The following is an 18,742-nucleotide window of genomic DNA, read 5'->3' as shown; positions in this document are numbered from 1 at the left end:
TTGGGAGACCTGAGGTTTAGTCTCAGCTCTTAGCCTAACTGGGGCAAGTCACTTAACTTTTCTGGTTCTTATAAAATGATGAGATTGCCCATGTTTTTGGAAGTCCCTTTTAGGTCTGATAGCCTGTGATTCTAACTTGGATGTATAATGACCTTCTCAAATTTTCTTTTCAAAAAGATTTGTTTAGCCAGTCACCGGTTCATTATTAAAATTGTATTAAAATTAAATTACAACTTTAAAGATACATTTTTATTAAAATACAGTTTTACTTTGGCGCAAGCAATATTGCTCCAAATTTTAAAAATTACACCAGGCCTTATTTTTCCTTCCCCAGATATTTTGACTACATGTTTTGAGTATATCCACCAATATGTAAGTGAGGTTTTTCGATAAGTGATCTGGAAGTAACCTATCCGATCCCCATAGTTGCTATATCACGTTGTAGTTTTTTTCCCCTCTCCATCTAGTTTTCTAGAAGGAGGCAGAAACTGTAGAATCTCAGTAGCAGTGAAGCTTGTGGCCTCCGTTACTTACATTTGTTACTTTGTTAGGTATTTTTAAAACATTCATAAATGCTTTTGCACATACATATTCTTTATTCTGGGGAAGAATAGGGGGAAAGCCATAATAATTGTCAGTTGGCCATATTTTGAAGGTTTGAAAAGGCTCAGAAGCATGAATGATTGTTCATGGTTGAGTACTGTGTCAGGTGTCTGGCCCAGTCCCAGTCTGTCACCTACCCTGGACCCTGTGACAATCACTTGCTAGTCGTGGGCTCTGGTTATAAGAAAGATACTTATCTACCTTTCTTACACCATCAGGATGTCAGGAGTGAAATGCATTGTTCCTCTGGGTGCCTGGTGCTGTTTTTCCTCTCTAGAATACAATTGCAGAGTATCCAATTCCACCATTGACTTGTAATCTGGACCCTGTGAAAAGAAGGAATCCCTTAGAAATAGCTGGCTGGGGGCACCTGGGTGGCTCAGTCGTTGAGCGTCTGCCTTTGCCTCGGGTCATGGTTCTGGGGTCCTGGGGTCGAGCCCCGCTTCGGCCTCCCTGCTCGGCGGGAGGCCTGCTTCTCCCTCTCCCCCTGCTTGTGTTCCCTCTCTCGCTGTGTCTCTCTCTGTCAAATAACTACATAAAATATTTAAAAAAAAAAAAAAAAGGAAGAAATAGCTGGCTGACATGGTAAAATGGGAATTCGAGTCTTGAATGGAAGCCCCAAAGTCAAGAGGAACTGACATTTATGGCTTATAGTTCCTGTCATTTTGGGCCCATGACTTTAGGTTAATTTTTTTCTAGTAGTTTTGAAGTTTGTAAGGTCCTCATTGTTACATATAAGAGTATAGACGTATAATGAGTAAAAGTAGACTCCCATTGTATACACCTCGAAGTCCAGAAGCGGTCCCCATTACTGGGTTAGTAATAAAGACGTGTGTGTACTTTTAATACTGTGGCATACTTAACATGTATTGCTCACTTGTCCCTTTTGTGTTTTTTTTTTTTAACTTGCCGCTAGGTCATCGACATCTTCCCTAAGGAATATATATATATTTACCTCATTCTTGTAACTTCCACATGATGTCACAAGGGTGAAAATAACATCAGGATTTAACAATTCCTTTATTTTTAGACCTCTAATTTAAAAGAATTTTTCTCTGTTAAACAAAGCTCGTATTGATCTTTAAATACTTATATTTCTGTAGGACAATTTCACAGAAGGGGAGTTTTTAAAAAATACTCATTTTGAGAGAGTGCAAGAGGGGAGAGGGACAGAGGGTTAGGGAGAGGCAGAGTCCCTGCTGAGTACGGAGCCCAACCTGACGCTCAATGTCATGACCTGAGCCAAAACCAAGAGATGGATGCTTAACCGACTGAGCCACCCAGGCGCCCCAGAAGTGAAATTTTTAATTGAAGGTCATGGGTATTAAGTTAAAATTAATACTTTCTTTTTTCTCTCTCTTTTTTTTTTTTAAGACTTTTATTTATATGACAGAGACACAGCGAGAGAGAGAACACAAGCAGGGGGAGTGGGAGAGGGAGAAGCAGGCTTCCTGTGGAGCAGGGAGCCCGATTCGGGACTCGATCCCAGGACCCTGGGATCATGACCTGAGCCGAAGGCAGACGCTTAACGACCGAGCCACCAAAGGCGCCCAGAATTAATGCTTTCAAATAACCCCTAACATATTACATTATTTTAATTGACATTTCCCTAATTGTGAAATTACCCACCCAAAGTGTTTAAACATGGGAATGTCCTCTTATTTATACTGCAAAATCTAGAATAATTTTAAAAAAACAAATTCCAAACTATAAAATAGTTTACAGTTTTGGCAGGATACTACTAATTTCTAACCTGACATGACTAAAAGGCATTTGAGGTTATTGAAAAATTGCTGTGTAAGTATTCAAGTGTATTTTGACCATATTCTCTCATAAATGGGAAAGGCTTAAGAGAGTGTCTGTGAGGCTAAAAAATGATATTAATCAGACACTGGAGTTTTTCTCTCTAAAGTTTTTAACATTTCCTCCTTTTTTATGAAATGTCAGTTTGACTTAATTCATGTGTTCATTACTTTAAGAGGTTAAGATCCTGATGTATTTTGCAGATTTTTTTTTATTTTTATTTATTTATTTATTTTTTATTTTTATTTTTTTAAAGATTTTATTTATTTGAGAGAGAATGAGAGATAGAGAGCACGAGAGGGAAGAGGGTCAGAGGGAGAAGCAGACTCCCCGCTGAGCAGGGAGCCCAATGTGGGACTCGATCCCGGGACTCCAGGATCATGACCTGAGCCGAAGGCAGTCGCTTAACCAACTGAGCCACCCAGGCGCCCTGCAGATCTTTTTTTAAAGATTTTATTTATTTTGAGAGAGAGTGAGAGCATGTGCACACAAGTTGGGGGAGGGGCAGAGGGAAAGGGAGACTCAGACTCCCTGCTGAGTGCAGAGCCCTACCATGCAGGGCTCCATCCCAAGACCCCAAGATCATGAGCTGAGCTGAGCTGAAGGCTGCCACTTAACTGACTGAGCCACCCAGGCACCACTATTTTGCAGTTTTCCTTTTTTTTAAAGTATGTCCCTCAAAAAGAAGTGGGTGGCTTTAATTTTTTTTTTAAGATTTTTTTTTTTTAAGTAATCTCCATTCCCAACATGGGGCTCAAACCCACGACCCTGAGATCAAGAGTTGCATGCTCTACTGACTGAGCCAGCCAGGTGCCCCAGTTTTAACTGTTTTTAAAACTTCCAGTTTAACTTAGCAAACTATTATTTAGTACCTCTGTGAGATCTATTGGGAATGCGAGGATTAATAAAACATAGACTCTAGTATAGAGTGGCTGACAGAATGCGTATGTGACCCTGTGCTAAGTCAGTGACATCAGAGGTCTTCAGACAGAGGGCATTTGTTCTTATTTTATCTCTAATTTGGTCCTATTTAAAAATTTGAAGATAAACTGTCCAGTGGCTACTGCTCTGAGATATGGCATCTTTCATCATAAGCATTTGGGTTTCTTGAGGAACATTTAAGGAGAAAACAGCCATTTATTATTAAAGAAGTTTTTAGCAGTCTAAATGTGTGGCTGTGACAGTAACATTTTGAAGAGTAAGTGAAATAAAAGCATATGTGGTTTTATTTTCTGCTTATGGACTTTCCCCTCCCTTTTGGAAGACAGTTTCAGTTACCCAGTATCCTGGAGCTTAGCCAAGGATGCAAAGGAATGAGAAGGGTGGATACATTTATGTCCATCCTGCTTATCACTCAAAACTCCATTTCTATCACATCATTTCTCTCCAAAAGAAGAGTCCTACCTTTTATTCTCACCTTTCATATTTTTCTTAGAAAAGTACATTCTCCTTTTCACCAAAGCTGTAGCATAGATGAGAAACATGCTGATTTTTCAATCCTATGCCATCTAATTTAAGGAAAACCAGATTAACAAATGTCTTTATATGCATCACCTTAACTTTTGTAGGACACTAAATAAGTAACATATCACTTTGAACCAAGAAAGAGGGCAAGGGATATTTTATTCATGAGTGTGTTTCATTTGTGTGCCCATGTGAAAGATTTTTTTCTTTCTTGGGATAGCCATTTGTTATTCAATCACCTTATTTCTGCCTAAGCAATGAATATGTATATTTAGTAGTATTAAGGCATTCTGCACTATTTGGTTTGTTGTATAGCATTACTGTATTCTGTTCTGAAATTCTTTGCATTTGAACCAAAAAAATACCAACTCTCTGAGATGTCTATATTTTGTATTTTCAATGCCTAGCTTTCGAGATAAGCATACTTTCATTCACATGCAGTTTTAACAAATAGTGGGAGAGATCTCCTATACACTTTAGCAAGTTTCTCCCAATACTAACATTTGGCAGCCAGTTTACTTTCTTTTTCTTTTTTTAAGATTTTATTTATTTGACAGAGAGACACAGCGATAGAGGGAACACAAGCAGGGGGAGTGGGAGAGGGAGAAGCAGGCTTCCCGCAGAGCAGGGAGCCCGATGTGGGGCTTGATCCCAGGATCCTGGGATCCTTAACCTGAGCCGAAGGCAGATGCTTAACAACTGAGCCACCCAGGCGCCCCAGCCAGTTTACTTTCTAATTTATTTGGTAAAAGTTTTCCGATAGGACTAGGAGAAAAGATAAAATAATCTTTAGTATGGGGTTATAGTTTTCTTGGTTATGAATGTAATTTTTTTATAACTTAAATATTTAGTGCTACAAATGCAAACTGGAATTCAGCATACAATGAAGTGATACCAGAATATTGTAGTAATACAATATGAAACAGTGTTGTAATAATGGAGAAGTGTCACATAATTTGTGTTGGTGGGAATGATTATAACCAAGGTTTTTCAGTTTGACAGTTCTGAATCATATAAGCAAGAACTGCTGTGGGCAGTTGACTCTACTGTCGGTGAGAATTTAGTATAGCTTTCATGGAAGAAGTAGTCATCTGCTAGGCTGAAGACTATTCATGTAATGAGCAGTTCAGGGATTTAAAATGCAAATATGCTTACCATTCTTTTTAGCATGGCAGAAAATTATAGTGCAGTGAACATCAAGGAAAAATAACCATTCAGAACACCTGATACAATTCGTTCTGATTTATAAATTTGTTTTTCTAAGAATTTTTTCTTAAATTTGAATCATGTTACTTTCGAGCATGTTAAGAAAACTCTATTATAGAAATTTTCAAACTCAAGAGATTCTATTTTCCCTACTTGTGACAATATCAATGTTTTGCCCGTCTTGTTTCATCTATTTCAGTTTACCCTATACTCCTCTCCTGGAATTATTTTTTATATATTTTATTTTTTCTTTTAGTAGGCTGTACATTCTACCCACTGGGCCAGCTAGGCGCACGCAAACCCCCCCCCCAACATTTTGAAGTAGAAAACCTAGGGGTAATTTCTTCTTTTCTTTTTTTTTTTTTTAAGATTTTATTTATTTGACAGCACAAGCAGGGGGAGAAGCAGGCTCCCCGCAGAGCAGGGAGCCCCATGTGGGACCTCATCCCAGGATTCTGGGATCATGACCTGAGTCAAAGGTGGAGGCTTAACTGAACCCCCCCCAGGCGCCCCCTAGAGGTCATTTCTTTCACCTACTATTTGTGTGCCAAGTATATCGTTAAGCACCTTATTCTCAAAGCACTGATGACTTTAAAGCAGGCAATTTAGTTAAAACACATGTGTCAATGTTGATAACCCTCTTTTACCTTTATTGCCTTAAACATTTCATTGGTATATCTTTAAGAGATTACACTGAAGGAGACCTAAAGGAAGAATTGACATTCGTCTATGAATTTTTATTTAACATTTTAGATTAATGATATTTGATTTTCCTTAGGTCTTTTATTTATTTATTTTAAACATTTTTATTTTTAAGTAATCTCTACACCCACCATGGTGCTCAAACTCAAAACCCTGAGATCAAAAGTCACGTGCTCCACCAACTGAGCCAGCCAGGCTCCCCAAGTTAATGAGGTCTTTTAAACTACCTTTTTGTTTTTCCCAGCAAAAGCAAAATGCCTTTAATAGGAAGCATTTTCCATTTAAATTCAAAATAACTAATAAACTGTCTCTAGAAATATAGCCAGTAATAACCAAGCTGGAATAGGGTTGCTTCTGGAGAGGAATTCTCATTTGCTGGGTGAAAAGAGTGTGGTGGAGTTACATTACTAAATTTGTACCTTCCAATAGAGCTGTACTCTATTCCCATTCAACAATAAGACAAAAGTGCATTTAAAAAACAGTAACCCAAAAATACCTTTAAAAAATAAAAACTTTTGGGGCGCCTGGGTGGCTCAGATGGTTGGACGTCTGCCTTCGGCTCAGGTCATGATCCCAGGGTCCTGGGATTGAGTCCCGCATCAGGCTTCCTGATGGGTGGAGAGCCTGCTTCTCCCTCTGCCTCTCTCTCTCTCTGACTCTCATGAATAAATAAAAACATTTTAGGGCGCCTGGGTGGCTCAGTTGGTTAAGCAACTGCCTTCGGCTCAGGTCATGATCCTGGAGTCCCTGGATCGAGTTCCGCATCAGGCTCCCTGCTCGGCAGGGAGTCTGCTTCTCCCTCTGACCCTCCCCCCTCTCATGTGCACGCGCGCGCGCTCTCTCTCTCTCTCTGTCTCATTCTCTCTGTCTCAAATAAATAAATAAAATCTTTAAAAAATTTAAAAAAATATTAAAAAAATAAAGATAATAACTTTTGGGGGCACCTGACTGGCTGAGTCGGTGGAGCATGTGACTCTTGATCTCAGGGTTCTAGGTGCAAGCCCCACATTGGGTGCAGAGATTACTTAAAAATAAACTCTTAGTAACTTTTGTGAATATGCCTCTTTGGAAATTATCTTCTGTTTCTTTGCTGAAGAGCAGAAAATACCCACAATCACAGTGCATTTTACTTGCTTCATCTAGATTTTTTTTTAAAGTAAAATCAGTGGCCCATGTGGGGCTCCAACTCATGACCTTGAGATCAAGAGTCACATGCTCTACTGATAGCCAGCAAGGCACCCCTCAAATATTATTTTTAAAAATGTTTTATTCTAGGGGCGCCTGGGTGGCTCAGTCAGTTAAGCGTCTGCCTTCAGCTCAGGTCATGATCCCAGCGTCCTGGAATGCAGCCCTGGGTTGGGCTCCCTGTCTCCCTCTCCCTCTGCCCTCACTGCCCCCTCCCCCCGCCGTTTCTCTGGCAGGCTCTCTCTCTCTCTCTCTGAAAATCTTTAAAAAGAAAGTTTCTCTTCTAAGAGGATCAGTTATGTTGTTGTTTTGTACTTTCATTTGAGCAATAAGATTCCCTTCAAAATAATTACTAGGGGCACCTGGGTGGCTCAGTTGGTTAAGCACTGACTCTTGATCTCAGCTCAGGTCTTGATCTCAGGATCATGAGTTCAAGCCCCATGTTGTGCCCTGTGAGCTTAGAAAAAAAATTTTTTTAGAAAAAAAACGTCCTACATGAAAATTGACTCCAGCCTTTACACTTACTGGGATTCCAAGTGTTTCTCCACTTTCCAAATACATGGTCTTTGTAACGCAGTAGTGTTAGGAACGTTAATACAAAGGCTCTGCAATAATTTTGCAAGGCGGTGTGTGTTTCCTGTGTTAATGTGTTGTGACTCATCAGAGGGGAGAACGTAGTTCTCTAATCTTTTCACTTAATCTATTTCTCTAACAGCTTAGATAATACTTTGATCCTCTCTTTTCCAGAGAAATACCGCAAGTCTTCAGATTATGCATATTGTCATACTACAACTACCTCTATTTTGAATGTCATCTGATAATATTAATTAGTATTACCAATGTTTAGTAGTTTGTAATTAATACATGAAGGAAGTGTATTATAAGGCTTGTTTTCAGTAGTGTGTATTATGAGTATTCTGATGTGGTAGGCACCTTGGCCCCCAGGATTTTCATATATCTTTCCCTGTTCTGCAAAGAAAGAAATTTTTTTTTTTTGAGGGGGGAGAGAGAGGAGTGGGGGCAGAGGGAGAATCACAAGCAGGCTCTCCACCCAGCATGAAACCTGAGGGTCTCTTGACCCTGAGATCATGACCTCAGCTGAAACCAAGAGTCAGACTCAACTGACTAAGCCACCAGGTGCCCCTTTAAGATTTTATTTTACTTATTTTATTATTTATTTGACAGAGACAAAGCGAGAAAAGGAACACAAGCAGGGGGAGTGGGAGAGGGAGAAGCAGGCTTCCCAGCGAGCAGGGAGCCTGATGTGGGCTCGATCCTAGGACCTTGGGACCATGACCTCAGCCAAAGGCAGACGCTTAACAACTGAGCCACCCAGGCGCCCCTTTAAGATTTTATTTTTAGGCAATCTCTACACCCGACATGGGGCTGGAACCCACAACCTGGAGACCAAGAGTCGCACGTTCCACTGACTGGACCAACTAGGCACCCCTCCATTTTACATTTCTAACCAGGAATGTATGAGAGTTCAATTTGTCCACAACCTTTTAAACTTCTTATTTTCTTTTAACCATTTTATTGGGTATGGATTTGATTCCTCATGGTTTTGATTTACATTTCCTTAATGACTATTGATTTCGAGCATCTTAATATGTGCTTTTTAGCCATTTGTACATTTTCTTTGGAAAAATGTTAATCCTTTGTACGTTTTAAAACTGGATTAGTTTTCTTTTTTTTTTTTTAAGATTTTCTTTCTTTGACAGAGATAGAGAGCCAGAGAGCACAAGCTGGGGGAATGGTAGAGGGAGAAGCAGGCTCCCTGGGGGGCCTGATGTGGGGCTTGATCCCAGGACCCGGGATCATGACCTGAGCTGAAAGACGCTTAATGACTGAGCTACCCAGGTGCCAGTTTTCTTTCTTTCTTTCCTTTTTTTAAGATTTTATTTATGTATTGGAGAGAGAGAGCACAAGCGGGGAGAGGGGGTGCAGAGGCAGAGGGAGAAGCAGGCTTCCCACTGAGCAGGGAGCCCAACACGGGCTCCATCCTAGGACCCTGGGACCATAACCCGAGCCGAAGGCAGACACTTAATGACTGAGCTACACAGGTGCCCCTAGTTTTCTTATTTTTCAGTTGTAAAATTTCTTTATATATTCTAGATGAGGGACCTTATGAGATGATTTATAGATAACTTTTTTCCCAGTCTGTGGGTTATCTTCCTTTTCTTGATGGTGTTTTTTTTTTTTAAGATTTTATTTATTTATTTGACAGAGAGAGACACAGCGAGCAAGAGAGAACACAAGCAGGGGGAGTGGGAGAGGGAAAGCAGGCTTCCCGTGGAGCAGGGAGCCCGATGCGGGGCTCAATCCCAAAACCCTGGGATCATGATCTGAGCCGAAGGCAGACGCCTAATGACTGAGCCACCCAGGCGTCCCTTGATGGTGTTCTTTAAAGCACAAAGTTTGAAATTGTGATGAAGTCCAGTTTATCAGTGTCTCATTTTCTCATTTATAGTTCTATTGTAATATATAACCCAAGGTTGTGGAGATTTACTACATATTCTTTTTTTTTTTTTTTAAGATTTTATTTAAGAGAGAGAAAGAGAGAGCACATGGGGGGGGGTCAGAGGGAGAAGCAGACTCCCCGCCGGGCAGGGAGCCCGATGCGGGACTTGATCCAGGGATTCTAGGTTCATGACCTGAGCCGAAGGCAGTCGCTTAACCAACTGAGCCACCCAGGCGCGCTTTACTACATATTTTTGTAAGAGTTTTGTAATTTTAGCTCTTATATTTAGGTATCTTTAACTTGGATTAATTTTTTTATATAGTGTGAGATAGAGGTCTCAATTCATTCTTTTGCATGTGGATATTACATTATTCCAGCACTATTTTTGGAAAGACAACAGGCATATCTTGTTTTATTGTGCTTTGCTTTACTGCACTTTGTAGATACTGGGTTTTTTACAAATTGAAGGTTTATGGCAATCCTGCACCATCTTTTTCACAGCATTTACTTCATTTCTCTGTTGCATTTTGGCAGTTTTTGAAATATTTCATAGTATTTTGTTATGATCTGTGATCAGTAATTATAACTAGCTGAAACTTCAAGTGGTACTTTGCATTTTTTAGCAATAAAGTATTTTCAAGATATTTCCACTGTGTTTTTTAGGCCTAAAGCTGTTGCACACTTAAGACATTACAGTATAGTCTAGACAAAACATTGTGCACTAGGAAACCAGAAACTTCATTTGACTGGCTGTATTGTGATACTTTATTGCAGTGGTCTGGAAATCCACAACATCTCCCAGGGTTTGCTTTTACATTCTTTCCTCACTGAATTGTCTAGAACTCTTGTCAAAACTCGAATGAACCATAAATATAAGGGTTTATTTTTGGTTACTCAGTTGTATTCCGTTGATCATTACCTACCTTTATGGAAGTAACACACGGTCTTGATTACTGTAGTTTTATAGTAAGTTTTGAATTCAGCAAATGTAACTCCTGCTTTGTTCATTTTCAAGAGAGTGTGGCTCTTCTGAGTCCTTTGCATTTCCTTGTACGTTTTAGGTTCAGTTTTTTTTTATTCTTGTTAAAAAAAACAGTTGGAATTTTGATAGCTACTGAATTGAATCTTTAGGTGCATTTAGACAGTATTGTCATTTTAACAATATAAAGTCTTCTGTTTGTGAACATGGGCTGTCTTTCCTTGTATTTAGATTATCTTTTATTTTTAAGCAATGTCTTTTAGTTTTCAGTGTACAAGTCTAGCTATTCCTATGTTAATTTTTTTCCTAAGTGTTTTTTATGCTATGGTGAATGGAATTACTTTCTTATTGTCATTTGTGTTTTCACTGTAGGGTATAGAAATGAAATTGATCTATTTTATGTGTTGATCTTGTATATTAACTTTACTGAACTGGCTTTTTGATTTTAGTTTTTTTTAATAAATTATTTTCTACATAGGGGTTTACCTTGTCTACATCTTATCATTTTTTATTTTATAAATTATTTTTGTTGACTCTTCAGTAATCTGAAAGACTTCGGTATTTAGGTCGTTAGAAAAATTCTTAGTCTCATGTCCTGTCAGGTAGATACACAATTGTTTAATTTTCCTTAATATGCCTTGTGTATAGCAGGAATCCTAATACAAAAAACAAGGATATGATTCCAAGTTTAGGCTTCATGAGAATGGGTGCTACCTTATAGATGCTGAACATAGTTGTCACTTAAAACCTTACATTTCCAGTTGGATAACTTTTTTCTATTTTGTCTTTGTATTTTGAATGTATTCGACACCTAGATTTAATTTATAGGAGATCTTTAGCCAAAGGACTAGACTGTCAGGACAGAGCATGGAAGTAAGTCGTATACTGTGGAAACAATCTGAGTCTCATAGTCAGTGTGGAAAGTCTAATAACTCAAATACACAGAGAAGGCTTGGTGGTCTTTGTGAATTAGGGTTAGTATCTACCAGCCATTTGACATGAGCAAAATATGGTCTTTGAATGAGTGAATGGTGGTTGAAAAATCTGGGTGGTTCTTCTGGTTTGTTGAAGAGCTAACTGGTTGTGTGACCTTTGGGAAATTATTTAACTCTTGGTTTCTGTTTCTACATCTGTAAAAATAGGAGGTGTGTCTGAGTGATGGCTAAATTTCTGCTCAGGTGTAAAGTTCAGCATTCCCTCTGTCTCTGCTCTCCTAGTTGCACATAGATTGACTGTTAGCCTCTAGTAAATAGACTCTCCTCATACAAAGTTGTAAACATCTCGCAAATGACTCATGCAAACAAGTTGAGGATCACTGCTTTATAGATTTAAAAGGTTAAGGGCGGCTTGATGTCAAGTAATATTTTCAGGCTCTAATATTTAAAAAATGATGAAATGGAATGATGGTTATGGAAATAACATAAATTACTTCATTTTATGGTTTATGGTATATCATTGAATCTGAAGAACAGTTCTGTGAAACTAAGAAGGTGCTATTATCCCCGTTTTGCAAATGATGAAATTGAAGTTCAGAGAAATTAAGTGACTTGCTCAAAGTTAATGTGCTAATAAAAAAAGTGGAATCTGGAACTATATGCACATCTGGCACCATTCCTATTAACCCATCAGTTAGGATTATGTAGGAGAAATAATCTCAAAGATTTTTAGTCCCTTCCATTATGTGTTTACTTGTCTTTGAAATTGGATAATTACCTAGATTTATAAGATTTAATAATCTAAAGCTGTGGGTCTTTATTGCCTTTAAGGTAATAAGGTCCTTAAAAAAAATTCCCCTATATATTTGCAGTTACGGCTATCTGGCCACTAATTGTGATGGAAAACAGATTGGGTGGGGTACAGGATGAAACTAATTTCATAATATGGTAATCACTTGAGTTGCCACATGAAGAATGATTATGTATTTACCTGGCTTGTTCTCCTTGGAGGTAATTGCGGCAGATATGCAAGAGGACACAAGCATCAATTTTCCCCTTGTGTTAATGGTGATTGATTTAATTTGTTATGTGTCCCTTCTAATTTACTTTCTTCACTACCTTTTTTTCCAGTCAGGTTGGAAGAACTAACTCATGAGTGCTCTAGTACTTTGTGTTTTGTGCTGTACAATTGCTTGTACATATGGGTAGAACAGTCTATTCTTTGGAGCAATAACTGGATACTTTCTGTCTCTGTGGCTATGGTTCCTAGGAATCCTTTGAATTCATGCCTTTTCATGCCTTACTATTCTGGTAACTAGCCAGTTAATCATCAATGAACTGGGCTTTGGAAGTGGTGCTTTGTGGTTGAGTGACTGTGAAGGTTTAATTCTCTCCTTCCTGTCCCTTTAAGAAACTCAGAACTGGATTTCTGGGGAAGCCTTGCACTTAACTCTATATTGACTGTTCTACTTTTCAACTTTTGACTTTTGTGGAAATGTGGGACAGATCAGCTATGGTGTTCTTACCTGTCTTGGGAGAGATAACTGAGAATTCTAAGAAAGATCATCTTGAGAATATGTTTCCTTAAATAACCAATGTTTTTAGAGTAAATATTGGACGTTGTCTATTCCTATTGGTTTACTGTGCTTTCTCTCCCTTTAGCCCCCCAGGTTCGCCCAATAGTCTTGGCTACTTCCCTACAGCTGCTAATCTTAGCGGTGTCCCTCCACAGCCTGGCACGGTGGTCAGAATGCAGGGCCTGGCCTACAATACTGGAGTTAAGGAAATTCTTAACTTCTTCCAAGGTTACCAGGTCAGTAGCTTAAAGAAGAAAAATACACAGTGCCCTTATTACTTAAGTTGATTTGCCTGAAGAATGCAGCCAGGAAAGAAGCAGATTCTCTGAACCTCATGTGTACATGTGCTGATAGATTTGCTTACAGAGGCAAAAAGAACCAGAGGCAATGTCAGAGGGACTAGTCATGTGAGTGCTAACTTCAAACTCAGCCCTTTGACAAGATGATGGCTTTTCTGTGCTGTTCTACTTGTGTCAACATAATCTGTTGGTGCTCTTTTTGAAAATCGGGCTACTTTGGGAAAGCTCTTCAGAGCACACAGCAGTGTGGGTCTTTTCATCCAGAATAGGGTTGGCTGCTAAGGAGTTTTCCTCAAATTAGTCAAATTCTTGACTAACAACAACAAAAATGTACTTAAACATGAAATTTGAGTATTTTAAAAAGTGATTAGAGGCCTCTCTGCCTAACCTAGAAAAAAACAAAGGAGACTCAATGAATCTTTAGATGCTAACTTATTAAAATGAGCTGTAGGATAATTAGCCTTTTATGAAATGATCTGCTGTAATTCTTGTAAAACGAGTATTCAATCTTACCGGATTTTTCTACAACTGCCGGTGTCCATCAGTTGTTTTCTGGCTCAAGCTAAAAAATGAGATGTTTCTTGATAAGAGCTCTTTAACAGGAAGCAAAATCTCCTCAGTGCCATCACATCTGAGCAATCTTTCTTTCCACAAATGACATAATTACCTAGAACCTGAATTCCTTTCCTGCAATGTCTAAAAATCTGTATCCTGAAGCTTTTTTATTGCATCAATAGGAAAAATTATCTTTCTTCTTGGAGCTGAACTTTGCTTGAGTCTCTAGAGTTGAAAAGTGTTTATAGACATAATTGTCAAATCCTAAAATAAGCCTTGAGCGTTTACAGTACAGCGTTGTCCAGGTTGTGCCTGCAGAGGCTGTTTTTGCTGTTAGAACGGGTTTACAAGCTTGATATCCATGAATCATGGAGGACTGTGGAGCTCAGCTAAAATGATCTCAGTGGAAATACCACAAACCCACCAAGTTACTGTAATGGTCTTGTGGGCTTTTAACGTAGAGTATTTTCTGGCAAATGAAGAAAATCTAATGAAGGTTGGACAAAAGTGTCTTTTTGTTACTGCCTGGCTTAATGCCTATGTGGTGAGAGGAATTGAGGTGAATGACTTAGGCATCGTGATGTCGCATTAGGACCCTCTGCTTCCTGTGGAGGGTAACTGAAACTGCTGATAAGGCGGACTATTGGAGAGACTTTGCTTCTTCCTTAATCCATTATGCTGCCTCTTGGGAGCTCCTGCAGGACTAAACAAAGTTACTTTCTAAAGTTCATATGAGATTATGAAAGGAATAGAGAATTTTACTGAAGGCTATTGAAGAAATTGCTTAATGTGACCAAGATAAACATTTGAGTTTCAATATTTTCTTCCAATGTTTTCCAATTCTGGAAAGTTACAAGCAAAGTTTCAGGTTTTAGGGGTCAGCTGAATTAATTTTCTTTTTTGTTTTGACTAATCAACTTTTCGCCTTCAACTGAATAGAGAAGTAAGTGATCATATACATAAATTGGTTATGACATTAAGCAAAATTGCTCTTATTGTGAAGGGTTCTATGGCTGGCTTTTATGGGTATTTATTCTACCAGAAACAAATAAGAGCAGTTATTTCTAGATTTATAGCTAAAAGATGGACATGCTTCAGAGTTGAGATCAAATAAGTTTGTAGCAGTTTATTTTCTAGTAGCTTCTTGGGAATCATTGAAGGTTAGAGTTATCTGGTATAATCAGAAGTAAGAAGATTGTGCAAAATTATTTCATCTCAAGGCATTTGGGCTTCATTCCTGAAGTGCTTGAGTTTATGAACTGGATCAACGAATTAGGATTATGTAGGAACCCGGGCTGCTTGGCTGGCTCAGTTGGTAGACCATGCTACTCTTGATCTCACGGTGGTGAGTTCAAGCCCCAGGTTGGGCCGAAAGCTTATACTTAAAGATTACATAGGAACCTCACCCAATAAGTATATCAAATTATTCCAATGTCTTTAGTAATTTCAGCTTTAAGGCAGTAACTGTGCATGCATCCGAAATCTTTTGTATCACATCACTCTTACGTAAAGGCTCATATTTTCTGTCTTTGAGAGTCCATGTCACCTTTTTTTTTTTTCTTTTTCCTGTACTCCATTATTTTGGTAATAGCCACTAGCTATAAGATTTCAGATTGTTTAGACATAGCCTTACTGTAAGAAAAAATCAGTGGAAGATGACTTAAAACTGTGTTCTCTTAAGTGTATTCTGTGTTTGTCTTTATTTACGGTGTATTTCTTGCTATTTTTTATCTAATGGGAGGTTTTCATTTGATTTCTGGTTATTTATGATTATTATATGGTTATGTAAGATATAATTTAAACAAATAGGTGGTAATAATTGGTTGAGTGAATGAAATCTTTTGATAGTTTCTGATTCTGCCTTTAAAAAATATCTTGAGGTAGGGGTGCCTGGGTGACTTAGTCATTAAGCGTCTGCCTTCGGCTCAGGTCAGGATCCCAGGGTCCCTGGGATCGAGCCCACATCGGGCTCCCTGCTCTGCGGGAAGCCTGCTTCTCCCTCTCCCACTCCCCCTGCTTGTGTTCCCTCTCTCGCTGTGTCTCTCTCTGTCAAATAAGTAAATAAAATCTTTTAAAAAAATATCTTGAGGTAATAATGGCATATGTCATTTTCTATAAACATTATATTTAAATATAATTTTGGATGTATGTTTCTCCTACCCTTAGCAAAATTACTTGTACTGCAGTTTGTTTTTTTTAAGATTTTATTTATTTGTCAGGGAAAGAGAGAGAGCGCACAAGCAGGGGGAGTGGCAGGCAGAGAGAGAGGGAGGAGCAGACTCCCTGCTGAGCAGGGAGCCCATGCGGCGCTCGATCCCAGGACCCTGAGATCATGACCTGAGCCGAAGGCAGACGCTTAACCGACTGAGCCACCCAGGTGCCCCTTTGTACTGCAATTTAATGTTTCTGTACTTCATACTTGGAGAGGGGGTGTGAAGCCAGAAAGGTCGAGGATTTACAAAGAAGGAAGAATTCTGATGGCCAAAGGAAAATGCAGGAAATGGATTCTGCTATCAAATCTGTAATTTTGTAGGGTCACCTGACTGGCTCAGTTGGAAGAGCATGTGACTCTTGATCTCGGGGTTGTGAGTTTGAACCCCACATTGGGTGTGGAGATTTTAAAATATATATATATATATATATATATATATATATATATGAAAAAGTCTATAATTTTATAAAGTTAAAGTGCCTGGGTTGGGTCCATTTTGATAAATGAGATTTATAGAATGAGAACAGACTATATCAAGACAAGCTACCATGAAAATATTTGGTCAGGAGAATGTCATTCTGGTTATGAAAATAAACCCATATCTATATTTTAGTTGATGGGCCTCTTTTTCTGGACTGTCTGGTATCCTTTCATAATTCCTTTAACTTTATTTGCTCTTTGCTGGTATCCTTTCATAATTCCTTTAACTTTATTTGCTCTTTGCTTTACCATTTACTGTTAATGGGTTTGCATTTTCAATAGTGCTAGTTTTTGTTTCTTCTCAAAATACTCTAATCAGTATCTCTTTGGGCTTCTCACTGCTGATATTTTTACTTGCTGTCCTCCTGAGAGAATTAGGCTGATATTCCAAGTAACAGCTAATATTTAAAGTTCACAGAGTTGTTTGCAGAGGCTGGGCGTATTGTACAATACCTTGCAAATAGTTGGTACTCAACTCTTTCGCATCTAGTCACACCTGTGGTATCATGGAAACTGTACCCTTAGCAAGATCTGAAAGGTTTGGTGTTTATTGTGTTAGGGTATTCTTTTCTTATCCCTATGTTCAATCGAACGAACTTCCTAAAAGGAAGTTTTATGGTATTTAGACATGTTAAGTAGGATGTGGCGACTTGGGATTTGTGGTTATGTATGTGGCTTATACCAGTGTTTTAACTTGTTTCCCACAGTCTAAATATAGTATAATACTGTTAGTAGATCTATTCAGTTGAAATACTAATCATCCATAGTGGCAGTTTGTCCATCTTTTGATCCTGTTTGTTCTAACTTGCATTTTAGTATGCAGCCGATGATGGATTTGTACACACAAATGACCAGGCCAGGACTCTACCCAAAGAATGGGTTTGTATTTAAGGGCCCCACCAGTTAGACCATCCTCAGAAAAGAAGGTAAGGTACTATGATGTGAAAGCTAAAGCATAAAGTGTCAAACAAAAAGAGAGAGAATCTGAAAGTATTTTTTATGAGTTGGGTGAGAAGTTTCCCCTTTTCTTTAGTATGATGTAGGAGGGTCAGAAATCCTGGAAGAAATGGGAGACTGGAATTCAGTGTGTCACCCAAGGAGACAGTATCTAAGCAACATTTATGGATAATAGTTGTATGTTATTTTGGGCTCAAGGGAAAACTTTTCCATCTGGAAATCCATTTTGCTGTATTTCATGTGGAATGCAGGTTGGGTATGCTTTTTGTTTTTGTTTTAACTGTAGTAAAAATCACATAACAAAATCCATCATTTTAAGTCTACAGTTCATTGACATTTAGTGTATTCACAACATGTGTAACCACCATTTCTATCTAGTTCCAAAACCTCATAATCACCCAAAGGAAACCCCATGCTCATTAAGCAGTATCTCTCCTATTTTCTTTCCCCATCGACCCTGGCACCCAGTATGCTTCCTGTCTGCATGGATTTGCCTATACTAGATATTTCATATAAATGGAATCCTACAGTATGTGACTCTTGTGACTGGCTGCTTTTCACTTCACGTGTTTTTGAGGTTCATCCTTGTTGTGGCATGTATCAGTACTTCATTCTGTTTTATGGCTGAATAATATTCCATTGTATGGATATGCCACATTTTGTTCATTTCTCTGATAGACACTTGGGCTGTTTCCACCTTCTTGCTATTGTAAATAGTGCTGAGATGAATATTTATGTACAAATCTTTGAGTACCTGTTTTTAATTCTCTTGGGCATGTATCTAGGAGTGGAATCACTGAGTCCTATGGTAATTCTATTGAGTTGGGTGTACTTTTTTCCCATTTCTTTTTTTTTCTTTAATAGTGGTAAGTATAGATAACATAAAATTAACCATTTTTAAGTGTATAGTTCAGTGGCATTAAGTACATTCACATTATTATGTAACCATCACCACCATCTAACTTCGTCTTCTCGAACTGTATCTCCCCTTTCCCTCTTCCCTCAGCCCCTGGCAACTACCTTTCTATTTCTGTTTCTATGCATTTGACTATTCTTGGTACCTCATAAATAACACAATATTTGTCTTTTCATGATTAGCTTATTTCTGTTAGCATAGTGTTTTTAAGGTTCATTGTCTAAATCTAGAGGGAAGGAACCCTGATAGTTTTTGAAAATAGTTTTTTAATTGGTAAACTTTTCTTAAAGGATACTGGCTTTCTGTGTGAGACTGCTTGTGAGAGAATGTATTGTGGGGACATGGTCAGGAATTGGTGTGGCTTAATTTCTTCATATTTTATTATTGAGTTTGCTGAAATTGGTTTCC

The 18,742-nt window shown here is 38.5% G+C and overlaps 1 protein-coding gene across 4 annotated transcripts in view; it reads left to right on the top strand.

The window, feature by feature from the left end:
• Positions 1-18,742, top strand: part of ESRP1 (epithelial splicing regulatory protein 1) — a 54,079-nt gene that overhangs the window by 32,191 nt on the left and 3,146 nt on the right. For 3 of the 4 annotated variants that reach the window (XM_028111193.1, XM_028111202.2, XM_028111184.2), the window contains exons 14-15: positions 13,001-13,151; positions 17,278-17,352. In XM_028111193.1, coding sequence (XP_027966994.1) covers positions 13,001-13,151; positions 17,278-17,352 — 226 coding nt within the window. Of the gene's footprint in view, positions 1-13,000; positions 13,152-17,277; positions 17,353-18,742 lie in introns of those variants that run through there. The other variant, XM_028111210.2, reaches the window with a different exon arrangement.

The sequence above is a fragment of the Eumetopias jubatus genome, unplaced genomic scaffold (assembly GCF_037043125.1).
Source record: "Eumetopias jubatus isolate StellerSeaLion01/CBP00866 unplaced genomic scaffold, mEumJub1_p1.0 scaffold_4, whole genome shotgun sequence".
NCBI lineage: Eukaryota > Metazoa > Chordata > Mammalia > Carnivora > Otariidae > Eumetopias > Eumetopias jubatus.
Note: the sequence above shows the minus strand (reverse complement) of the source record. Positions and strands in the feature narration are given on the sequence as shown.